The following is a 24,971-nucleotide window of genomic DNA, read 5'->3' on the forward strand; positions in this document are numbered from 1 at the left end:
GGCTTCTTGTTTGCTATGTTCCTGTCCCTTTGGTTTGCGTTGTCAAGTTCCATGGTGTCTCCTCCATTCCCTGTATGCCGGGGTGTCTGCCGGAAAGGGTTGGAATGTTGTTGCTCAGTCTGTCAATCAAAGAGTCATTTATCAATTCAGGTGGCCATGAGTATCAGGTTGTTGAGGTCCTTCGGTTCCTCAGAGGCATGGAGTCCATTCTTGACTTCTTCCTTCAATCCTCGGTAATAATGTCCTATGAGTGATTGTTCTGACCAATCTCCAAGGAAGGCTGCAGATCGTTGAAACTCGGTGGTATAGTTGGCAACAGACGTTTTTTGCTTGATAGACATGATAATCCGGGTAGCCTTTTTTCACCTCATCCAGATCTCCAAAATTTTGCTTTATTCTGGCTAGGAATACTCCAAAATCACTAAAGATTTCACTGGTCTCGATTCGTCGTTGTCCCGGTGACTTCTGCATGCGATCTCGCAGGTATGGTTCAAACCATTGCGCTGCCGTGCTGCGTAGATAGGTTGCTGCAAACATGACCTTTCGTTTTTCATCAGGGGATTCGTGGGGGTTGAAGAAAAAATAGAGTTCCAGTTGTGAAATGAAAGTCTGCAGCTTCTTCCGGTCGCCGTAATAGAGATCAGGCTTCGCAATCTTGGCCTTTGAATTGGCATCTCTGTTGGTAGGATTCTGAGCCGCTAGATTGGATATATGATTTGCGCTTGCTTCGGCTTGCTGTCCCAGCAAGTGTATCTGCTCCTGAAGCTGGGTGTTCCCGTTGATCTGGTTCCGCAATTCATTCTGTAGCTGGTTAACCTGTTCCCGAAGGGTGGCATTCTCACTAGTTTGTTCCTGTAACTGATTCTCCAATCGTCCCACTTGGGTCTGTAGTTCCCTAAGGGTTCGGACGACCTGCTGCTGGGTGAAAAGTCCTCCATCTCTGCCAAAGTAGGTATGGTATCGGTGTCTCTTTCAAACTCGCCTTCTGCAAGAAAGGTGGTCAAAGTGTAACGGCGGACCGAAGACTTCCTAGGCGGAGGCTCGTCGGGTTTATCTTGAGGTCAGAAAGCAAGGGAAAGAGATAGATGAGTAGGCCGTTACTAGCAATGTTACTATCAGGATTGCTATTTGAGTTGACCACTGGGTCCTAATCCCCATGGTTAAGGAGCGTCTTATATACATGCTGAGTTCTGCCCGGAAATACCTATCCGATGGATCATGACTATGGATCATGGAGGTGGATCGTAGACCTGGATCGTGAGGATGGATCGTAGACGATCCAGCATGGCCACGTGACTAGACCTCCCTTCATCAGCCTTGTCAGTGATCTCTAGGCTGTGCTGTAACACTCGGTCCTCAATCCTCAATCTTGATTTGACCCTTGAGACAGAGATTTACCTTACTTGCCTTGCTTATTCATCGCTATTTCATTTCCGAATCTAAATCTAAATTCTCATTCTCCATTCTCCAGCAGTCTCGGCGAGGAACGATGTGGATGGACCATGACCGTGCATGGTTTTCATGGATTTCGCTGTGAGAACATAGATGGGAGGAAAGAATGGCTGGCTAGATAGGTATGTACGTTCTCTTTGTTCATCCTCTTGGGAATTACATTTTTCAGCAGTGAGGCAATAAAAAAAATGGACAGTGATTCGGTTCTAATGAACATAACACATAGATCCATGTATTTATATTTATATTTATATCACATATCAAATATCATCGTGTATACATTATATAAAAGCAACTCAACACCTCAGTGACACATAATTCGTTCATTTCATTAGAAAAGAAAAAAAAAGACTATCCACATTTATATCCCTATCCATCTCTCCTCACTCTTCTCTCCCCCATCTTCGTCTTTCCCATCCCTCATCTCATCCACCATCATCGAATCGGCACCCTCGACGCATCATAGTAAACATCCAAGAGACACCCCGCGGACCATGCTTGAGTCGGCGACTAGACACAACACAACACAACCTGTCATCAGCAAACCAAACGAAACCAGAACGACCCATTCATAAGCCTAAAATCCAGAGAGGGAAGGAAAAGAAAAGAAAAGACATACCGAATCCTTACAAAACGCCCCACCCCCATTCGTCAACTCGGTCAAGCCCTTCCACGGATTACTCCTGCTCCTCAGCGCAGCCTTGCACCCCTCCAGCCGTCTCGTGATCTGCTGGAAGGTCTCGATCCTTTCTTCCTCATCGACACTCTTCTTACAGAGGAGATCGAAATGCAGCAGTGCGCGGAGAAAATATCCCCTCGGCCACACCCACTCCGGGCCCTGATGGTAATTCCGCCCCTTGGCGGTCGCGAAGTCGGTCGAATCGTCTCCGTTATCGTAGTTCGGTCGGTAGTTCAGATCCTCCGGATCGAGGGTCGCCATGCCCGTGGGACCGCGGAGGACAGAGTCCGCGACGTGCAGAGCCTGCAGGGCCTTTGACGGGGTGAAGAGGTCCGGGGCGACGGTCATGGCGATGGGGAAGTTGGCGCGGAGCTGGTAGTCCTCGTAGGGTTTGCCGGAGCGGTAGAGGTCCTTGTATATGCCGCGGCGGTTGACGATGGTCGGGTCGATGTCGTGGTGGGTGTCTTCGTTTGGGTCGAGGGGGATATGGTAGCAGCGTTCGAAGTTGTTTTTGATTCTGGTGGCCCAGTCGTTGAATGTGATTGATCGTTCGCCATCGATGTCAACGCCGTCGTGGGTGTATAAGCCGCGCTGGTGAAGCTCGGAGACCCATTTCAGGGCGCTGTATAGAAGGCCGGTGATTTCGACGGCTGCTCCGTCGCGGGGTGTCCCTGGAATCCCCTTGTTTCCGGCCTTTTCACTCTCACCCATCTTATCCTGCCATGTTCCACAATTGAACTGGTTGCCTCCGAAAATAAACCCCGTCGCCCAGTCCACCTTGACGTCGATCTGGAACCCCTCAGGCTTCATCTGCCTATCCAGGTCCGGCCCAGCATTGTATTCTCTGAACGACAGACCCGCAGCATGCCGCTGGAACACCTCCTGAATGACCTCCGCGACGGTCGAAGACCGAGAGTAAGCCCTCGGGTCATCATGAGGAAACCAAGTGCCATCGTACGGCAGAAACCTCCTCGGAACAGCCTCCTTCAGAATCCCAGTCCCACCGGGAACCATCTTCGTGTAGTCCTGAATGGCCTGGAGGAAGAACCACACCGAGTCCCGAGAGTTATACCTCGGCAGCCTCCCACTGCTGAGCAGGTTCGGGATCATCCCGTGCCTGAGCACGCTCGCAAATGCAACTATGTGCTCCTTAGCATCGTCGAAACGGCCCGTACACAGGAGCAGTCCGCGGAGGGAGATGAAAACGTCGCGGCCCCAGCATCGTGCCCAGTGGGTGGAGAAATGGGGCAAACCGGCCGCGAGACAGGGGACATTCTTCGTGGGCCATAGAGACGCCGACTTCACATATCCCATCTGCTGCACGCTGACCATGGCCAGTTGATGTACGAATTCCTGGCCATGTCGTATATCCTCGCCCATGAGTCGAATTCCTCGTTTCCAAGCCGCGTTGTAGGCGGTCTGCACGATGATGGCGAAATATCTTGGTAAAAGGAAGCTGGGCAGGCCTCGAACGGCCCGGAACCTCTCCTTCAGCCACGCGGCGGGTCTGCAGAGACGGGTGTATCCCTCCTTCCCGGCCACCTTCTCCATACGACCGACGATGTAGTCGAGAGCCCATTGACCTTGTCGGAGGTGGTCACAAAGTGGATGTCCCAGCTGGTTGTACTTTATTATATCCTCGAGGATACTCCACCATCCCTGAAGACCGGCGTAGACCAACGTCCCGTGATTCGGTACATCGTAAACTCCGTCCTGACCGTCGCTCGAGTCCCTCTCTTCCGCCTCGCATCTGTACAGCACAAAGTTCAGATCGACCAAGTCCAGCTCCGCAAAAGCCTCGTCTGCGTCACCGGTGATGAACTTGCTCAGGCCCTCCGAGTGCTCGGCACCAGGAATCCACGTCTCGAACAGAGCAATCGACCCAGGAGCGAATTCCTCCGTGACGGAGACCACCGAATCCCTTCCCTCGCGCTCTATCTTCACAACATCCAGTTCGACAACGCGACCCGGCAAGCCGCGCAGGAACTTGTCATCCGCCGCTACCTCGGCTTTTGTCTTCTCGTCATCGTCAACTTGCAGCATCCAGCTCCCTATCAGCTTGACCTCGGTGCCAGTCAGATGCGTCGGCGTAAGGACTCCATTCCCGTCAGTACATCCAGGGAACGCAGTATGCGCAATCAAGAAGACGCCCCTTCTCGTCTGCGGATGAACTCGATGAACCGTAATATACGCGCCGTCATGATGGATATGCGTCTCGTCATACCCATCCACGCCCATCATCGTATGCAGACCGTTGAGCAGCTTCCTGATCCCACCGATCCCTCCCTCGCCGGGACCGACTTTCAGCTCTTCACCCTCCGAGAACCTCGACCGATACAGCCGCGTCTCGTTCACGACATCCACCAGCTTCGGGTACACCTCATCGTACCCCATCACGCTCCCGACCGCCGACGCGCACATCGACACGAGAGCCGCATTCGGAAGGGTATCCCTCGCGTCGCGCTTCTGCGCCGGCATCTCGTTGTCGTGCGTACAGTCCGTGAACAGCGCATGCACGGGGCTCTGGCGGATATGACTGATGCGTTCCTTTTCAGCCCCTGAACGCGCCGAAGCAATGGCACGACTACTCCCCGCGGAAGGCAGGTCGACGTCGAAACTTCCAATCGGCCGACCCCCATGACGGTGAACCAGACGGCTCAGTTCCCCCGTGCTCCACGCCTGCATGGCCTCGCGGATGAGCGCATTGATCCCGAGCCGTTTGACGAAGACGTAATCCGTCTCCTCCGAACCGGTGAACAGCTCCGCGAAGACGATCAGGTTCGCCCGTACCCTGCGGGCTTCATCGAGCAGGTACTCTGCCACGACGAGCGGAGTGGAGTGGCAGTTATCGATGCGGAAGCCGGCAAAGTACCTGGCCATGAGACGGGTATACCGCGCCATGTAGTCCCACAGGAACGGGTTATCCCTCGGCGAGGATCCATATCTCAACTTGACGCAGTCGCCCCAGACGATGACCTGCCGGCGCAGGTACGCTCTCGACTCGGGTCCCGCGTTGTCCCGCATCGCATCGGCATTCCAGATCCAGCCATTGTTCACCAGCGCCAGCGCTTTCGGACTGTGCTTCTTGGTCGTTTCGTTGAGAGGCAGTCTCGTGAAGTAGGTCTCGACGAGGGGATTCTCCTTCGTGACCGGTCCCAGTTTCGGGCCATGGTCATCGATGCGGAGGTATTTGAGACGGTTGAAGAGCTGCTCCATGATCTCCGCCACGTCGGCGTCGTATTCCTTGTAGAGCGGCAGGTTCAGTTCGTCGAGGATCTTAACCAGCTCGCTCTCCACGGCAGAAACGTCGGATGACGACGCATCATAGCGGCCGAAGAGAGCGTTCACCATCTGCGCCGCCACCTTCGCATCCACCGTCCTGCCGAACCTCCCCAGGATCTGCGTCGCATTGGAGAGAGCCTTCTCGCGAAGAAAGATTGCTTTCTCAGCCAGCGTCCAGTCCTTTACTCCAGTCATCCTCGGATCTCCAGCGATCCCTCCGTCGGCACTCTCATCCCTCCCGCTGGCCGTCCACTCCTCAACGATCCTCCTCACATCCGCCTTGACATCCACAACATAAAACTCCCACAGCCGAATGCCACCAAAAACACCCCTCCTCATCGCATCCATGACGGCAAGCAAATCATCCACCGTCTCAAAGACGGTCGGCAGCCCCATCCCCTCCAACCCCTCCCCAAACCTCACCAGGGCCTCATCCAGCTCCAGCGCGGCCTCCAACCACGGCGCCGTCTCCACACTATACCCCGCCTCCGGATGCTCCTCCAGCCACTTGCTATTATTCGCGGTGTGGTTCCACACGACATCCGTGAGCGCGAGGAGCCCGTGCCGCGTCTCCAGGGTCGCGACCAGCTCGGCGACGTCGTCCTCGCCGTTGGGGAAGCACGCGGGGTCGAATCGGAGCTGGTCGTAGATGCTGTACGGCGAGGACGAGACTCCGCGCTCCATGAGCGGCGTGAAGTGGATCATGTTGTATCCGCGCTGGGCGATGCCGCGGAGATGGTTCTCCCAGTCCGTCGGGTACTGCCCCGTGAATTTGGAGACGAGGGAGAAGATGGAGAGGGCGTTGTTGGGTAGGGTCTTCCCACCGAGTGTCAGCCTCGGTGCGACATCGACATAGTAAGTGGGCGTTCTTGTCTCTTTCAGCGACGCCGCCGTCGTGACCGGGGAAGAGACGGAGAAGTCGGGAAGCGGATGGTACGTGGTATGGAAAGCAAAAGCACCGGGACGTGTAACGGGTATATCGATCAGGATGTTCCGGTTGAAATCTGGCCGTAATCTAAACTCGCGGAACTTCTCACGATCAAACCCCCTTCCCTCCTCTGGGATATTCACCCAGAGACGTCCCCTTCTGCATATCGAGCTGGTCCCCTCGATCACGAAGCGCAGCAGATAAGGCGGGTCCGTGGGCGGCGGGAGATAGATGTAACCCCCAGGCACGTCCGGCGAGCCATCGTCCTTCAAGGGGAGGAGGTAGACCTGCCGGGCAGCGTCCATGGTCCGGTGGCCGTCAGCGGGGACGTCTGGTCGGATTATGTGGGAATTGAATTCACGTTTCCCACGGGAGGGCTTCCGCAACCTGGTGAGATCGCGACTGGGCCACGACAACGGTCCAAGAGTCACCTGTACACGAGGGGACTCCCCGTACAATCCAGGAGAGGGTTGGACAACGAGGGAATGTAGCGGCAGATGGACCTCTCAACGGGGAGACCGACACCTGGCGTGGATGAGCTGGTCACCCCGCGGGGTTGACAGGGATTTACAAGGTTAAGCGCCCGGACGGCAGGTCCAGACCCCGGACTAACCAGATGAAGACTGTCGGATCGACCGTCATAATTCTCATATTGATCAGACACTATCACTATCCTCTTGTGTTGAAAAGAGCTGGAAGGGATGCATGCATGTATATATTATACCGACCACCTGGACATCACAACGATCCCAGGTCTGCACCGGAAACCCGCGACATCGCTCGTTTCTATGGATCTCTATAACATGACGTTCTATTCTAGTAGCCCTGCCGAAAGACGCCCATACTTTCCCGATAATCAGACTGAAACTGGTGGGTTACTGACAGTTGCCCGGGTCAGCGTTCGAGGTTGAGCTGGCGTGCCGTAAGGTGGATCCCCGAGTCGGGGGGACGACCCATTTACCGCTCAATGTGAAGAGGGATCTCCTCGACCTTCATCTTGCCCTCCAGAATCCCTGCCGCAAGATTAGTGCCGCAACTCACACCGGGAAACAAGAAGGACTACTCACTCTGCACGGCAGTGAACAGAGGATACTCGTCCTCGACACCCTGCTTCTTCAGGAACTTGTTGACCTCGCTGGCGGTCGAAGTGCCCTGCAGCTTCTGCCCATTGAGTTCCTCCTTCTCGATCTCCTCGATGGGCTTTCCTCGCTGGACGCTCAGCTTCGCGCAGCGGTGGTTGCGACCGCCGTTGCAGCTCGTGATGAGGTCGGCCACCCCGGCACTCTCCTCCGTGAAGGTTCTCGCGTTCACGGACGCGCCGAAGAACTGTTCACCGAACTTGACCATCTCCATCAGGCCGACCCGCATGATGGCGGCCTTGGCGTTGTCACCCCAGCCCAGGCCGTCGATCCAGCCGGCGGCCAGGGCGACGATGTTCTTCAGGGCACCGCCCAGCGACACCCCGGCCACGTCGTTCACCACGCGGACGTGGAAGTAGGGGCGATGGAAGAGGATCTTCAGCAGGGCATGGTCGATCGGCGGGTACTCGGACGGCAGCGGCTGGAGCTTGACCTCGGAGAACTGGCCCGACGTGTCCTTGTGCTCGAAGTGGATCACGTCGACGGCCGACGAGTTCGGCGACCGCTGCGGGCTGGGCGCCTTGGAGTCCAGGTGCGGGGGGTCGTAGGCGACGCTGGTCTCGGAGAACAGCTCCTTGGCGACCTCGGTGGCGATGTTGGCGCCCGAGAGGGCACCGCAGTAGATGCCCAGCTTCTTGCCGATGGTCTCGGAGAAGAGGCTCACGCCCGCCTCGTTGACGTCGACGCCCTTGACGCAGGAGATGCCGCGGGCGTAGGGCAGGACCTTGCCCTGGAGCTGGTCGCACACCTTGATGATGAACTGGTGCGGGACGTTGAAGATCAGGATGGTGGTGTCCCGGACGGCATCCTCGAGGGACGGGTTGGCGTGGAGGTTGGCGGGGAGGGCGATGCCGGGCAGGTACTTGATGTTCTCGTGGAATTTGTTGATGGCGTCGGTCAGCTTCTGGGGGCCCTGGCAGAAGGGGTCGGACTCGTTGTAGTGCTTGGAGTCCTTGGGCACCTCGACCTGCTCCTCGAACACCCACATCTCGACCTGCTCCTGGAAGATGTCGCCATGGGCGGCTGTGTTTTCCGCAACGATCTTGGAGATGGCGGTTCCCCTGGCGGACCGCAAACACCGCGTCAGTCTGCCGGTCCAACACCCCGAGCATTCACGGATCGAACCGGGACTTACCAATTGCCAGACCCAATGACCGTCACCTTGTGCTTGCGCGCGTAGGGGGACAGCACCGACGGCATGGTGGATGGTCTCGTGACTGATACGGCGAAGGATCGGACAGAGCTGGGGGCCCGACAAGGGACTGCGGCACGGACGGCGGCTTTAAGAGCGATCGGACGCTGGACGCGAGCGCACTGCTGAACTGTCCCGGTGGCCAGGAAGCGTCGCGGACGTGCCGCGAGAACAAGTGGTCTCGTGGGACCGAGGACGGCGGGAAAGGGATTCCGTCTAGACGACCGACGTGGAGGAAAAAACATCCATCCACTTTTCGACGGGGGGTTGCAGGGACGCGACGGCGCAGATCACCGTGATTTCAGAGAGGACGTCTTCCGTGGGACTCGACGAGGTGATGTCAAGGGAGAGCGCTCGGGTTTTGTTTTTTGTTTCTTTCTCGCCGCCCTGACGCAAAAGCTCCTACGTCAGATGCGCGTTATGTTAGGTTAACTAGTTGCTGCCCGTTCTGTTGGGGCTGCTGACTCAGCACGCCACCCCGCACGGCACGTGAGCCGCCCTAGCCGCGTTTTTTGTCTTCGAGATATCGATCCCAGAGTGAAGAGTCAATCCCGCTGCCCTTGTTCTGATCAGCATGGTAGGTCCCCAGCACCCCTCGAAGACCGACCTCGGCTGACCCTCAGGCGCCCACGCGTCCCAACATCCGCCAGAAGGCCGCCAAAGCAGCCAGTGGCCGCGGCGCCCTCCCCTCAACAAAGCCGTCGTCAGGCCCGTTCGCAGACTCCTTCAAGACCACCAAAAAAGACAAGCGCCTGATCAAGCACTCCGCCTTCGTCTCCAAGATCGAAAAGGCCAACCAGAAGACCGCCAAGCGCCGCCGCGCCTCCAAGAAGCTCGTCGCCAACCTCGACGCCCTCGCCGATGCCCTGCCCGACGCCGGTGACGATGGAACCCAGCGGAGTCAGAGTGGACCCGGCAGCCAGGTCAACATCATCCGGCACAGGACGCTCAAGCACCGTCCGGGCGCCATGAAGCGCAAGGAGAAGCTGGAGAAGATGGAGCGGGACCGGTTCGTCAAGAACATGGCGCAGCTGGTCACGGGGATCGAAGCCAACCATAACGCGAACGCAACGACGGCGGAATCGTCGAATCCGAACGGCACCACGAATCCAGAGCAGCAGCAGCAGCAGCAGCAGCAGCAGAGCTCGGTGTCGAGCCGCTTCGCCGCGTTGCGGAATTTCATTTCCCAGACGATGGAACAGCAGCCGGTCTTCAAGAACAAGTGAAGGGTCGGGTCAGGACTCGCCCAAAGCTAGGACTTTGAACGTTCTGAGCGCTTGCCCTGCATCGTGCTTCAAGGGGAGCTTTGAGGTCACACTTGCAGTGGATGCCACGCACATACACATGGTGATACCGGCAACTGGTCACGCGATCTCCGTCTGTCCTTGGCCAAGGCGCTCGACGACACACCATGCGACCGGATGAGCCCAGCCTTGTTCACCGTCTGCTAGAGCCCCCGAGGCTGCCATCCATGGCGGCATGTTATCAAGCAGTCTGCGGACCGAATCATTTTGCCGCCACTTCATTGCCCATGTACACCACCGGACTTGACTGGCATCATCCGACGAGGCAAGGTCAAGAATAGGTGTAGATATACTAGGTGTTAGAGGATTCTAGTCACCGAAGATCAAAAATGGAAACGTCGAGAGTATTTCTTGTTCTTAGAGGCAGATAAGAACAGCTCCTAGTGAGGGGCAGTCGGTACTCGTGGAACAGGTGCGATCTCGCGTATCTGACCTTGAATTTCAACATAGAATCATTTCGAGTGTAGTCTTCTACTAGGATAATTAGTTCACTCATCGACACCCGGAAGCCTCTCTCAAGAGCCATCATCCAGTCGAACATCAAACATCACTCATCCTCCTCCTCGATCGTCGTCTTCGCCGTCAGGCTATACCGACCCTTCCCGAGATCATCCCGCTCATGCTCGATCGCCAACTTGGCCAGATGCCCGATCAGATTCTCGATCTTGGTATCGGCCTTACTCCTCGCCTTGCGCCCCAGGTTATCCAGCCAGGGGATCTCCGTGAGGACGTAGTACACGAGCGCGGTGACGATCGTCACCCCGATCGAATACGCCCAGATCACCACGACCGTGACGATATCGACCCAGCCGTCCTTTCGGAACGTCGCGTGGTCGACGGGGTCGCTGACCTCGCCGGGTCCAGAGAGCCATCCGAACAGGCAGAACAAGGTGGCCAGGACGTCGACGCCCAGGATGGCCACGACGAGCTGCAGCGAGGGCCAGGTCTTGCCGCCGCGGGTCACGAAGATCAGCCAGTTTTCCGTCAAGGAGACCTCCAAGAAGAGGATCTCCTGGACGGAGCCGAAGTTCTGGATGACGCCGCCGTTGGGCAGGTACAGCGACCCGCGGAGGATCCAGGTCGCGACCGCGAGCAGGATGCCCAGGACGACGCTGATGACCCAGATCTTGGGGAGCTGCCACTCGACGGGGCGGAGTTCCGAGTGGGCGCGGTCGTAGGCGACGGCGATGGTCGCGAGGTCGGCAAACAGCGCCAGGAAGACGACGAGGTCGGTGGTGATGGTCTCGTTGATGATGATCATCGACGTGACGAGGTAGATCTCCAGGTGGAGGCAGAGCGCGATGCGGTACTGGATGTAGGCCTTCATGCGCTGGAAGATCTGCCGCGCGACCTTGACGGCTTCGATGATCGTGCTGAGCCCCGGCGCGAGGAACACGATGTCGGCCGCTGCCTGCGCTGCTTCGGTGGCGCCTTCGACGGCGATGCCGCAGTCGGCTTTCTTCAGGGATGGCGCGTCGTTCACCCCGTCGCCGGTCATCGCCGTAAGGTGACCCCTCTGCTGGAGCATCTCCACCACTTGATATTTATGTTCGGGGAAGACCTCGGCGAATCCGTCGGCCTTTTCGACCAGATCGTGTTGCGCTGAGCCCGCAAGCCCGCCGTGCATCAGTCTCTCGGAATTGTAGACCTTCGTTCCTACACGTCATCAGTATTCGGCAAAGAAGGACGATCTGGATAACTCACCCAAGGCTAACATCTTGCAGGTCTCTTTGGCAATCGCAATAGCGTCACCGGTCAGCATCTTCACACTGAGCCCTAAGTTCTGCGCCTCCGCAATCGTCTGCGCGGTATCATCTCTCGGCGGGTCAAACATCGGATACATCCCCAGCAGCTGCCAGTCTTCGTCTTCCTTCTTGACCGCTACGCCCAGCGACCGGAAGCCTCGGCGGGCGAATTCCGCCGCTTTCTCTCGGTACATCTTGGCGGCTTGCTCGGAGCATTTCGTCAACGCGATGATTGCCTTCGGGGCCCCCTTCGCTGCCGTGTAACGCACGCCGTCGCAGACACATTCGGCCGTTATCCGCTTTGAAACCGGATCGAAGGGGGTATATTTCTCCGTTGTCCACCCTCTCTGCAGGATTTCTCTGGCCCGTGGATACTGCTTGAGGGCCAGGATCGTCACCTTATCTATGGGGTCGAGCTTCTTGATGTTATGCGATGAGGCTAGAGCAGCGACCGCCATCATCCAATTCAGGTCGACGCCTTCCGCAACATAGGGCTCGCGGATACTCAACTGGTTCGCGGTCAAGGTCCCGGTCTTGTCCGAACAGAGGACGTCAACGCCCTATATAGTTGTAAGCGGAACTGCATCACGACCGGTCGGGCTTTCAAGCAGCAAACTTACTGCTAGACTCTCAATAGCCGTCAACTTCTGCACAATAGCCTTTTGCTTTGCGAGATACGCGGCCCCCACCGCCAAGGTTGTGGTGGTGACGACCGGCAGTCCGACAGGCACGCCGATGATGAGAAGGATCAGTGCAAAGTGTAGTAAGTTCTGAGATGAATTCTCGGGCGTTGCGATCTTGAGATGGTGATAGAATCCTCCGATCCACGCGGCCAAGATCCAGAACATGACGAGGACCAAAAGCGTCGTCCCGATCTGGTTCATGACCGCTTTGAAGTGGCCCTGATCTTTGGCTCCCTGGACAAGGGCCGCCGTTTTGCCCACGAATGAGGATTTGGCGCTGGCAATCACGATGGAGTATGCCTTGCCTCGTTTGCAGCCTGTCGTGTAGTAGCATACGTCTCCCATATATTTATCAACCTGAGAAAAATTAGTCATAAGCAATACAACGATTCGGGGTTTAGAGTGACAATACCGCCAATGATTCTCCAGTAATAGCGGACTGGTCGATAGCCACAAGAGACGGTGAATACGGCCTTTGATCATTGTCGAACTCATCGCTGCCGCGGGAATCTTGCTCCGTCGGTGACTCAACGCCGATTGTAGGCTTTTGCATTTCCTTATATCTTTGAAAAGAGCCCGGGTCATCGTAGCCACATATCAGGCGCACCTCTGCCGGCACAACCTGCCCTTCCTCGAGAATGACCTGTGAAACCGTCAGTAGGAGTCCACGGCTGACTGTGGGGAGAAAACATACGATGTCTCCAGGGACCAGCTCTCTCGCAAGGATCTGCTGCTCCTGACCATCACGTACGACGTCCGCTTTCATCGCAATGTCGCCTTTGAGACTGGCAACCACGTCGGCAGCCTGCTTCTCTTGGTACCACCCGACCGTGGCGTTCAGCAAGAGGATTCCAATAATCACACCGAAGTCGACCCAGTCGCGAAGGCCCACTGCCAGAATGGCCGCTAGCTCCATCACTGGCGAGACGTCAGAACAGCGCTCCAGCACGATCTTCGGTACTGACCATAGAGAATCGGGCCCATAAAGTAAGAGAGAAACTTGAGAAACAGATTCTCCTTCTCGACGGTGAGCTCATTCCAGCCCACCCTCTTGCGCCTCGGCTCGACATCACTGCTCTTCAATCCATCTCTGATATCGGTCTGGAGCCAGTCATCGGGCACGACGAACGTCCCATCCGCATGCGTCTTGCCCCGTCTCGACCTGCGCCTCCAAGGCGCCCACCACGGTACCTTTCGATTCTTGAGGGCATCATCATCATCATCATCATCATCCTTGTTCCGGACCGCCAAGCTCCTGGGATCGCGGTACGTGGAGATGTAGCGGTTCAACGCGGCGTATTCATCCAGCGACGGATCGTTATTATCAGACGGGATACCATTCTTCTCCGCATCCTCGGGGGAAAGGTCTCCGGGAGCTGACATCTTTCAGACGCAGCCAAGAAAGGGCGACAGCAAGCCAAGCAAAGCAAGCAGGGGGAAGGGGAAGAGAGGAAGATACAGTGCGGGACTTGACTTCACTTGGCCCGCTGGAATCCCAACTTCCTTTTGAACTCCTGCCAAAGGACGCGGAATCAGTCGCATTACCCCGCATGATCGATCCCCCGGGCCTCCCCCCGACAGAGGGCAAATTCTCTCGCCGTCAGAAAAATCTCTCACCGATCCGTGCTTGCCGCGTTTTCCGAGAGTAAGTGTGAGTCCTCTTGCGACTTTGCGTAGCTTCGTACTACGTACTTCTGCTGTTCTGTGGCATGTTAAAAAAAGTCCGACAATCTACTTCATCCGGTGTATATACTATTAGTTCTTTATCCTCCGATAACTTTGTCCAACGAGATCTCTCTCCACGGCGATGCCAAGCTCATAATGATCATCCACGGCGAAGGATAGTGTGCGACGGTCAGGATTTGGATGGGGCAGTCTACTCCGCAGCCCTGAGTAAAATGTCTCCGCGGCATGGATGACGGTGCATATGACACCTCCGGGTTCCCTAGAAGAGGCATCGATCGTCACCTCCACGGCTCTTCATCAGCAAAGCAAAAGGTACAGCTTTTCAGCACGGACCTTAGCTAAGAAAGCTAAGCAACCGGCTCCCCAGTTATGTAGTACCGTTTCAGCCAATATTCTCCCGCGGTCACTTCTCCGGGCCACGTTCAAGCTAGTTATCTTATCGGTCGGAGTAAGACGAGACGCCACCGCAAAACATGACAGGCCAGATGCTCGGCTCTTCGGCACTTAATCCGGTTCTGAGGCTGACGGGCGGTCGTCTTGCTCAAGGAAACAAACCCATCGGCTATGTCGTGGAACCACGTGTTGTCGGGCGTCCTGCGCCCTTGGATGTGTCAGACGCTGCGTGGTTTGGTTATCTTCCGGGCGCGGAGCCGGAGCGAACAAGCCCGTCAATCATCGATCTCGAGAGATGATGGAGGACCCTTGACCGCAACATAATCGTCACAGGTTTCCTTTCGTTTCGATTATCATCTAGGAATCAGAGGTCAGAAATTACACGGTGAACAGCACATGTTATATGATACGTTTATACCCATTCGAACTCCATTCAAGGAAAGCATGGCGTAGGATCGACGCCGCGCAACACCTCTTCAACGCTGCTAAAGCTCGTGGATTTAGAGAATGGTAGATTTAAGATTCTAAATAGGAGGAAAGCTGCGCCTAGAGTATACAGAGCGCGATACGTAGAAGAAGAGGATCAGCGATTACGAAAACTAATGGCTGATATTCGACGCGGAAACATGTTACAGGGGAACTCCAGAGGTACCTGTTCCTCGGTAGAAATGTGGTCGTTCTACAGCCACGCTAGACAAGCATATAGTACAGTACATTCCCTCTCCGCCTTAGACCAAGCCGGGGCTTAAAAGACATTAGACATGATGTAGAAAAATCTCGTGCTATCATATTGTACCGATAATGATACTCAAGGAAGCCGTTTCAATAAAGTACCTACTCCAGTAGATAGTTTCTCACATCCTTGCACTTCCCAACTCTCCCGCAACCTTCCGGGTTCCTTTGTACATGTACAGTGCTAGGAATATCTTACTTCCCACGAGTATTATAATATAACATAGCATTCTCAATTAGCTGTTATACATGTACATTGTCAGAGGTCCACCCGTACCGGGTTTGTCTATATATCCCTTCTACTGTACTGTACAAGTCAGCCTGCTTCTGCTTCCCACAAAATCAAAATCTCAAGCTACATACATATCTTACTTGCTCATCCTATCAATAGATATTTCGACTAAAATTTTTCTTTCTCTTTATTCGCCAGCGACTTACAACTCCATGTCGGAGCCGATGTTTCGGTGGATGGTTAGTCAGGCTTGGTTAGCTGAACGAAATTAAAAGCTTGCTAATAGCGAAAGCTTGTATGTATGTAGATCTAATGATTTAATGTTTAAATCCAATGTACGTGTACAGCTTAGTTGGTAAATACCGTAGAATTCAACCCCCCATGCGATGTACAGTACACACGCAAGAAAGGGGAGTCGATTTCTGGAACCCTTCTCCGGGTTAAAGATAGTAGTCGTTTGTGGATTAGATTTTGGACCGGTTGATGAGAAATATGGAAATGGAAGGGAGAAAGTGGTAGCAAGACAATGAGCGTTCGATCTCGTTTCACGTGAATAAAAATCATAGATATAGAAACCAATCGTCAGATCAGAGTTTGATCGAGGAAGAAGGAAAGCAACTCTGGTCGGAAATGACGGTTTTTTCCTCCCACTACTCGTTTCTTCGGGCAGCAGGAAAGAAAAGGGAAAGGGAAGGTGCCTAGCAGCTCTGTTGACGAGATCATCTCTCTATGCCGACCACCCTTAGCGTCCAGGGCATTGCACCAGACCATCCATTGTCCCACAGGGAGCACCGTCTCCTCCTCCACTCTGTGCCGTGCACTACAAGTACAAAACAAAAAAGGAAAATTAGTCCATGATGCCGCGGAATACTTAAGCATTGGTTCTAATAACCGCCATACCTTGCCAACGTCGCAGTCACTAGATAGATTATTGTCATTGATTAGTTATATGCTCTCTCTCTCCCTGCTCTTGTTTCTAGGGGAACACTTACAAGTTAAACCCAAAAATCTTGCAGGAGGTCCCATTGCATTCCTGATGAGAGGGAGAAAAGAAAATATGTTAGAGATATTGCCATGCTAGAGAGGGACAATAAAAAGAGCTTGATATTCCATACTCCGCATCTATCATAGTCAGAAGGACACGTCGCCCGTTTTTCAACAGCAGACGGCGCAGCTGCGACAATCGCAGAGCTGGCCAGAAGGGCGGCAATGATGCTTAGGAATTGCATTGTGGTGCTTTGCGGTTGAACAGATAAAGACTTGAGAGCGAATTATAGAGGGTGATCAGTGGTCGAACTATGAATTAAATGTTCAAGAGAATTCTGTAACTGGTTGAAGCTGGATAGATGCTGAAATTGCAAAATTGATCTGGCTAAGCAGCAGGAATATTGCAGTATATATACACATAAGAGGGAGACCGAGTGCCGCTTGCTAAATTTGGTCTCGTGATTCTGTAGGCAGCCTTCTTCAGCTCTCTAACACCCTGTATGGAGGTGACCTCAGGTAGGATTCTTAGTAGACTTTCACTTGCAGGGACCAGGATTCGATTCTACCTCAATTTTGGCCGTCAAATGGCTATACCAGGAGCACCAGTATCTTAGGTCCTAAGCCAAGGATTCTAGTAGCTTCTTTTGAGCTGACGGCAACAAACCAACTTCCCTACTAGTAGAACTGTACCAGGAATTTCCGATTCCAACAACAGGAACGTATTAATCTCTTCTCAGTGGAGCTTTTTTTAGATGAGTATCTTTTGTCAACACTCTCAGTTCTTTTAGATAAGAAATCAGCTGCAAAGTAGCAACGCCAGCGGTTAATGCTGCGTCTGCAGCACCCGCCCTTCTAATCAGAAAGTCACTGTATGTCATTCTGCTTTTTCTTCATCCTACTATCCACTATGGATTCTTCTGCTGTTTTTAGCGTGGGAGACTGTCACAACAAAGCATGTACAGTGGATTAGGCCGGAACCGCCCAGCGGCCAGTACTCTAAACGCATTCCTACATAGTGGCATTGCGGGGAGCGCCTGCCAAAAATATTATGCCCTGATAAGGTCTTTCCCTGAATTGGAAGTTTTGTCAGGAGGTTTGGCTGATAAAATAAGGCGCCCAGCCCTAGCTTGATCCTTATGCCTCTAGTTCAGGCAGTTCGCCTGACTCTTGAGGTCTTGACTTACTAACATGTAGGTATGTACATGCCACCTAGGTAACCTCTGTCCAATACCTGCTTGAGCCTCAGCTACTTAGGTGACGGCTTGCGTATGTAGAGCTTGACAGCTTCTAGACGCTTGTTTAGACGGCGGACCATACCTCAGTATGTGTCATAGTCTAGGCTAGACCTTTAACCGCCATATTGGATTATTTTGGGCATGTTACAGTACTGCTTCAAAAGTTTCCGGCTAGAAATTGTCAGGCCTCCGAAGTAGACCAATGCAGGCCAACCTTTCCCAAGTCAACATACATTAGTGTTCTTTGTCAGCCTCAGCCACCCGACAGGCCTCCCTCTTACTTAGCCATGGCGCTCACGTGGCCATCTTTAGGTAGTGGCATATGCAAAGCCTAACGATTGATTTGGCTTGTGCTGTATATACTGGCCAACAGTCGGACCAAGAAGTCGTGCGCCTTGGCTGATATAGATCTTATCAATCCCCGCAACGCCAGCTGGCAATCTCTTCCAACGCTCGTGGCTGCTGCACTAGCACTAGCCACTGCATGCGTTGCATTAGCACTGGGTTCCTGACTCCTTCTTTGACATGTCTGTTCCTAGCTAAGCTGCCAAGGAGATTAGAACAGGCGGGTAGTAGAGAGAGATCCAATTATAGATCCAGACGCGTGAAGAGGATGTGTTGGAGTTACATCCAAAAGTAGCATTTTGGAGAGGAATACTGCAAGGATTTGGGCACTGCCCATAGAGAGCTCTTCCAATGCTCTATAGCTGTGAGTATCATAGCCGCACAACAGGAAGCGAGATGGGTGAAAGACAAAATGGGGAGGCTTTCTGCTACTGAAGATGTTGTCGAGCGCTGACATGACAAAAAGCCATGGGCATACAGTGACGCGACCAACTCAGAGGATGTCAACTGTGTTTGTAGCGCGGAACGTATACTAAAATTAGATTTGCTCGACCGGAGGTTTTCTCTTGCAAAATGGCAAAACCTGCAGCGTTTTGATTGGAAAGGGTACAATGACATTTGAAGACAGTTGATGACAGACTACTTTGTCATCTGATTTGAAGCCAGAACCTAAGTTTCTCTTTCAGAGATTAACATTATAGTAAAACTTCCTTATGCCTATGATCTAGCAAATCCATCATCAGAAGTACCGCTTTTCACATGTCATTCCGACATATTTGCTCCTTCCTTGCTCGAAGCTATTATGGGATTTCCATTGCTCTCCAGATTATGTAGTCTAGTCCTTAGCTACCTGACAGAAAAGTAGGAGTCAGAGACCCAGTGCTAATGCATGCACAACTATTTTGAAAAAGATTGCCAGCTGCCACGTGTTGTCTGATAAAATCTATCTAGTATCCCGCCAGGCCGGCCACTTCTTGATTGAACCGCTAGCTAGTAAATATACGAGTTGGATAAATTATCCGGCTTGCAGTTGCGGTATTTTGAAGATGAAAAGTGCATTAGGTCCCAGCCACAGCAAACACCATGGCTAAGCGGGAGGAGGATGGTTGCTGGGAGGCCGTAGCTGACAAGACAGTCTACCTACTTAGGCATCTAGACTTGGGTTCAGTGAAGAGGTTCGCCCACATCGGGGGCCTGACACTCCTAGCTTCAACTAGGTATAGCCATACATCTGGAGAAGCTACTAGAGGCTCTTTGATGCCCTGCAGACACAGGCATTCAAGGTGGAGTTGGCCCTCATACCATGTCTAGGGTATAGGGCTCAGGGCTAGGGCTGGGCGCCTTCTTTCGCCAGCCATACCTCAGGTACCTAACCTCTTGACACGCCGGTCAACTTCCACCCGGAACGACTTCTCTAACAGAGGCAGGAGTCCCATACTAAGTTCATTCGCTGATAGACATCCCTCTAAGCCACTGCACGCTACTGTGTTGGAAGTACTAGTGCTCATGTGGTTGTTTTAGCTGAATCGAACGAAACCTCCCTTAGCAAGCCTAATCTAGATGCTTCGTCATTACAGTCTCCTGAAGCCCAGCACAGCAGAACATAGAGTATTTCATAGTAAGCAGTAGATGCAGCCTGTGGAGAAAGAAATTACCGACGTTACAAATGGGATAGACTTCTGAGCATAAGGCCCGTTACTAGCAACCGATGCGGTGCTGCTGGCCTTGCTGCTGCGCATGTAGCGGTTTGCGTAAGCTCCTATATACAGCAGAACTTGACGACTACACAGTATCTATTTGAGCTGAGTCTCGTCAGTTATACATATTCTATCTGTCGATCAGAGTCTCCACTTAAAGGAAGATATTTTATAGATTGAACGGAAGGTCACAGATCTCTTCAGCTGAAGAAGAAGGCCGCCAGCATAGAATAATGAGCCATATTTAGAAAGGTATTTGGAAAGAAATCATTACACAGCCTCCTCTCTTGTCTATATAAACAGTGAGAAAATCGTGGTGTTGAGCTGGATCAGAATCACAAACACAAGTTCAGAATCTCAATCTATCTAGACAGGTCCGGTCTATACAGATTTCTCTCAATTCTTTCTTTTAAAATTTTTGACCAAAAACCAAGTACCATACCACAATGAAGTTCCTGAGCACGCTTGTTACCCTTCTGGCTAGCGCTGCGATTGTTGCAGCTGCGCCATCTGCTCAAAAACGGGACTGTCCTCCTGGAATGGATGTTTGTGGAGTATGAAAGATCGACCTTCCCCCTGTCTCTATTATCCAGAAGATCTAATACTCTTTTCTACCAGGAATGCAACGGGACCTCATGCAACATTGCTTTGTCCAATTGGTGAGTTGCCAAAAGCAAGACAGACCATATACTATCAATAGCCTATACTGACGATGATGATGATAATAATAATATAGGCCATGCACAGTTGGCTCGGTATAGTTTCACAGGCCAAGCCCAATATCATGTATGATGGGCTGACATTGTCATTATCTAGTGCGTCGGACCTGGTGGAGGAGACGGTGCTATCTGTGGACACACTGACGCGGGAATTGTGTGCCCTGTACAAACCTAATCACCGCATGGAAAATGTCAATTCCTTTTCCTGTTGTCCGATGAAACGGACTTATGACCAATCATGATACGGAGGTAGAAGGAAAACTCGATTCAACCCTCATTCTCCTGCTAACACCCCCCTTATTTGCGCTATCCATGGATACCACATTCTTTTGCTATGTCTGTATTAGTGTGCTCTTGAATATCAGATTGTTAGCCGGCCAGATTTCAGAAACTATGCTTCCCTTCTTGTGCGTGTACAGCATAGAGAAAGACATTCAACCGTAGTCGACAATTGAACTATTGTACGCTGGCTTTTGATATTAAGTCGACATATAAAATTTCATGCTTACCGGGATTTCATTCCTACAGTTTCAGAGATCCTATCGAAAAGTAATAATTACTATAATGCAGCGCTCATCTAAGTGGCTAAGGGAAAAGAAAAAAATCACAGACAGCAACCAAGCCAGTAGCAACGAGATATTAGTTTCAGTCAGGCCTGTCAACGTCCAGCTCACGCAGTGTTGTTATTGGCTGCATCATCAAAACCTCCGAGAGGAGTGATAAGCGAAGAGATGCAAATCGTCAGTTTGTATTCTTGCCAGACTGAGCGACTAGGAAAAGAAATGAGCCGTGTTGAAAACGATTGGACAAAAAAGGTCGACACGGCCCGCTTTTGCATGACGATCTCCAGAATTATAAATAATTCCGGGGCCGGGCGCAAAAACGTGGTCCCCGCGATAAGGCTATCCCTCGGAATTCAATGAGATCCACGGAACGACATGTGGGGTAGAAACAAGCCTCGCCTTGCCAAGTGTTGCGGGGAATTCTACTGGAGCGAACGAGCTACTAAGGTATACCGCAAGTCGGGGAGTTGCCTCGCCGTCACGTAACCTCTGCCTCGCTATGCGAGGGTCTGTAATAAATGGTAATTTATGAAAGGGGCCGGTTAGATAGTTATTTGAATATAATGGCGTTTTGGTTTAGTAGGTGGCTGGGTGGCCCACTCACTTGGGAATTACGTTACGTAACCTTCTGTTCGTCTTCCGTGACCAGCCTCAGGCCACAAACTGCCACGCCTCTAACTACTAGTCTAATATTAGTCCATACTGTGACGGCGTGGCAGGAAGCTATATAAGCAAGAGCAGTAGTTACGAAGCCGTTGGCTTCGTATCCTAGTCTTTTGCCAGTAGCGCAGCGGTTTGGCGCCTAGAATGCTCCCTAGGAACCACGCCGTGACACATACCGCCCCGAGGAACGTCTGGGACAACATCACTCACAAAAATCCACCAGAGCAGAAGGCAAAGGTCATTTCCACATCCATTTTCCATATATTAAAATATGGCTTTGTTTACAAGTCTCAATGACGGTGTCTTTCCCACTCTGAGTGACTTGGATGCGGTCCGACTGATCGGAAGCTCCTTCGAATCTGAACTCAGATGGCTGAAGAACGCAACGCCGACGGTCGAGTCAAGCAAGAGCGCGCCTATTGGCGCATTGGGTAGCAACCGTTTGACTCCTTCATACGCACTCTACGGATCCGAATATACGGAAGTCAACCGAAATCTTGTCAGCATGTTAGCTGTGAAATGGTTAATGGCCGGGGATTACCAGACCTTCACATGCTGCCAGAATCCATTGGCCAAATTGAAACCAGAGTCATTCCAACGACTCCATGCTCTATTAGTTGAAATCTGTCCGGACCCTGAAGCTATCTACGCATTGCTGGTCGCTATTGTGGTGAATGACGTGGGCAAAAACGAAGACCTTGCTAGATTGGTCACGAATATCACTGGCCAGACCTTTCAGAATCACGACGATGTGGTGTATGCGGCTGCCGGTGAACATTTCTTCCCTTCTATAGGGGCAATTGAACCGACTCTCCGATCAGACCTTCTGCTAGGTCTTGAATTGGGTTCTCGATTCAATACCGCCCAATTCGCCCAGGCAGAGTGTGTCACCGCAAAACCTCGAGAGCACATTAATCATGAGCGGCAGAAATCGTGCTTTTGCATTAAATAAATGGAAGCCATTCTGGTTGTCTCCGGAGCGGGTGGTCATATTAATGCATGCTGTGCGGCTCAGATGACTGAGCCTGTGTTCCAGACCTACCTCATGGCTCACAAGACACTGCTAAATATTATTGAGAGACGGATAACTCCTAAGCAAGGCTATGATTGCGTTTCACTTTCTCGGAAGGAGACACTGCAGGACGCTGGGTTTCAGAAGAAACTTTCGATCAACGACCCAGCAGGTCGTGCCTTGCTTCGACTTCTGACAATGGGGAGAGTGGTTGACACAGAGAGAGCAGATTGCTTTGTACAGGCATTTGAAGATTTAGCTCCAGAAACACGGCAGAGTGTGGTCGACGTACTGAATGTGGATGGGGTTGATGGTCAGGCTACGATTTTATTTTCCTATGCACCGGCATTGATATCTGAAGCCTTGAAAAACACAGACAGCACCGAGCACCGAGTGCATCTCTTAGATGCGCTGATGCAGCTTCTTGCAAGAATTTATGATAACGAAAAGGTTCACCTTCATCGGCAACAATCCAACATAAGGGAAATCAGCCTGTTCTTTGCGCAGGAAGCCGTAAAGAGTGATGAGTTTCGCAAGGACCCTAGGTTTCTTGATGGCCTGTCCGTTCCATTCTCAATTTAAATAGTCGCATATCATAAGCTATTTCGATAATTATCTCTAGTTCACATTGTAAATATATTGTGACGCCATCCGAAGCCTCGCTCGCTAAGCAGTCTCTCGGCGAACAGGCAGAGTGGCCGGTGCCTGATGCATCTGTTCACAGAACCGCTGAGAGCGTTGGGAGCTCATCTTTAAACGCGCTTCAACCATTAACCGATCCTTCTCAGCGACAGCGTTCCAATTTCGGTTGCTGTAGTTAGCATGCGCCAACTTCAGCCAGGTCTCCCACGCTGTTGTTCTCGGAGCCGCTCCGCTGATTGTGACCCACTCGATTTCTCCTGTGGCTTGAATTGCAAACCACAGACTTCGTGTGTAGCTTGGAGCCAATCCGTCTTTCCCAGCTTTATCCGCAGCCTTCAAGTGTGCCGGTGTCACGTCTTTGCATTCGTACCGTGACAGGTCCCAAAGGCAACTTTGTGGAAGTAAGGAAGCTACCCAGTAGAGGGCATTCAGTATAATGTATATCACCGCAATCACGGCTTGCATCGTCCAGTTGCAGTTCCCCAAAAGTAACACAGATAGAATGACGAGGAGCGTGCCAACACCAACCAATATCTTAAACCATTGGTCATTGACCAGATAGTTGCATTCTTCTGGGCCTATGTAGAGCTCTCGAGCAATCTCCTCGGTGCATTGGATAATAACAAAGGCACCCTCGCGTGTCCGAATTACAATGTCTCCCTCTGGGACTGAGGTATCCGTCGGGCGGGCGGCTAGTTGTGGTCTCCAGTGGGACGCAATTCCAATCAGAGTAGAAGCAGAGCACATTGCTATTATAGCAAGAGCTGCCGCCCCATCCTCGATCATGATTGACCAGATGAACGCACCAAGACTCAAAAAGAAAGAGAACACTGTAAGGATATTGATGGGTGATGATCTGCAAGGCGGCACCAGAGCCTCACGCTTGAGATGTTGAGTCTTGCTTCGAACTGTTGTGACGTCAAAGGGATATATAGGCCCACTGCGTAGGATCACGTATCATACCTGCCCAAGTGATGTTGTAGACTGCAACCTCGTACTTATTCATGCTCGCAATTGGATGTATGATGTTCGCAAAATAATTCAATTCATGGACGAGTGTGCCAGAGTACACCCCACAAACGATGGCTGGCGGACTTGGGAGCCTCAGTGCTCGGGTGGATCTGAGGAAAGATTGGGGCGCAGGGGTTATGCGAGGAAGCAGACACAGCTTGGAGGCGCTCAAGGGTTGTATATGGCGGGCCATCAATGACTCCCCAAGGATGGCGATAAGACTGACTATATCCAGCCGCCAGCCAGGAGTGTTGTTGCGACCGACTGGAAACCACTCCATTTGTCTCATGAAAACGAAGCAAAGTGTTGGGGAAGGGGGAGGGGGGAAGATTTCGGAAAAGTCATAGGATATCATACCTCAGATTAGGCGAGAGCAAGATCCTCAAATCCACGTGGCTGGAGATGGGGCTGAGGGTGGCCGCCCACCTTACAGCGTCACCCGAGATCGGCACATCACTCACTCTTACATTTTGACCCCTCACAATCGTGTTCGCCACCTATTGGTGAAAGAACAAAGCCTCCTGCAGGCTGAGTGCTTCTCCAAAAGCCTCCTGCTCGGGTTTAGAAAGATCCTCCCCCTGAGATACCACTCAAAAAATACTGATTGCCAGAAATGTGGAATTGAAATTGAACCGGCACTGGGAATACTA

At 52.5% G+C, this 24,971-nt stretch overlaps 6 protein-coding genes across 6 annotated transcripts; 2 read left to right on the forward strand and 4 right to left on the reverse strand.

The window, feature by feature from the left end:
- Nucleotides 1–146: 146 nt before the first annotated feature.
- Nucleotides 147–6,646, reverse strand: VTN00DRAFT_3480 (uncharacterized protein; the record flags this gene model as incomplete). The annotated part of the gene is made up of 3 exons (XM_069429802.1): nucleotides 147–356; nucleotides 412–801; nucleotides 2,072–6,646. 3 exons carry the CDS (start codon nucleotides 6,644–6,646, stop codon nucleotides 147–149), a joined length of 5,175 nt encoding a protein of 1,724 aa, XP_069282744.1.
- Nucleotides 6,647–7,298: 652 nt separating this feature from the next.
- On the reverse strand, nucleotides 7,299–8,680 carry VTN00DRAFT_3481 (uncharacterized protein; the record flags this gene model as incomplete). The annotated part of the gene is made up of 3 exons (XM_069429803.1): nucleotides 7,299–7,354; nucleotides 7,409–8,541; nucleotides 8,616–8,680. The coding sequence occupies 3 exons, from the start codon at nucleotides 8,678–8,680 to the stop codon at nucleotides 7,299–7,301; spliced, it is 1,254 nt and encodes a 417-aa protein (XP_069282745.1).
- Nucleotides 8,681–9,083: 403 nt separating this feature from the next.
- On the forward strand, nucleotides 9,084–9,898 carry VTN00DRAFT_3482 (uncharacterized protein; the record flags this gene model as incomplete). The annotated part of the gene is made up of 2 exons (XM_069429804.1): nucleotides 9,084–9,089; nucleotides 9,254–9,898. The coding sequence occupies 2 exons, from the start codon at nucleotides 9,084–9,086 to the stop codon at nucleotides 9,896–9,898; spliced, it is 651 nt and encodes a 216-aa protein (XP_069282746.1).
- A 625-nt stretch (nucleotides 9,899–10,523) lies between these two features.
- On the reverse strand, nucleotides 10,524–13,787 carry VTN00DRAFT_3483 (uncharacterized protein; the record flags this gene model as incomplete). Its single annotated transcript, XM_069429805.1, has 6 exons — nucleotides 10,524–11,632; nucleotides 11,681–12,281; nucleotides 12,342–12,761; nucleotides 12,817–13,047; nucleotides 13,099–13,322; nucleotides 13,370–13,787. 6 exons carry the CDS (start codon nucleotides 13,785–13,787, stop codon nucleotides 10,524–10,526), a joined length of 3,003 nt encoding a protein of 1,000 aa, XP_069282747.1.
- Nucleotides 13,788–21,927: 8,140 nt separating this feature from the next.
- VTN00DRAFT_3484 (uncharacterized protein) lies at nucleotides 21,928–22,608 on the forward strand (the record flags this gene model as incomplete). Its single annotated transcript, XM_069429806.1, has 1 exon — nucleotides 21,928–22,608. The coding sequence occupies one exon, from the start codon at nucleotides 21,928–21,930 to the stop codon at nucleotides 22,606–22,608; it is 681 nt and encodes a 226-aa protein (XP_069282748.1).
- A 726-nt stretch (nucleotides 22,609–23,334) lies between these two features.
- VTN00DRAFT_3485 (uncharacterized protein) lies at nucleotides 23,335–24,610 on the reverse strand (the record flags this gene model as incomplete). The annotated part of the gene is made up of 2 exons (XM_069429807.1): nucleotides 23,335–24,218; nucleotides 24,274–24,610. 2 exons carry the CDS (start codon nucleotides 24,608–24,610, stop codon nucleotides 23,335–23,337), a joined length of 1,221 nt encoding a protein of 406 aa, XP_069282749.1.
- Between the last annotated feature and the right edge of the window lie 361 nt (nucleotides 24,611–24,971).

Source organism: Thermoascus crustaceus, assembly GCF_041956765.1.
Source record: "Thermoascus crustaceus strain CBS 181.67 unplaced genomic scaffold VTN00scaffold_18, whole genome shotgun sequence".
NCBI lineage: Eukaryota > Fungi > Ascomycota > Eurotiomycetes > Eurotiales > Thermoascaceae > Thermoascus > Thermoascus crustaceus.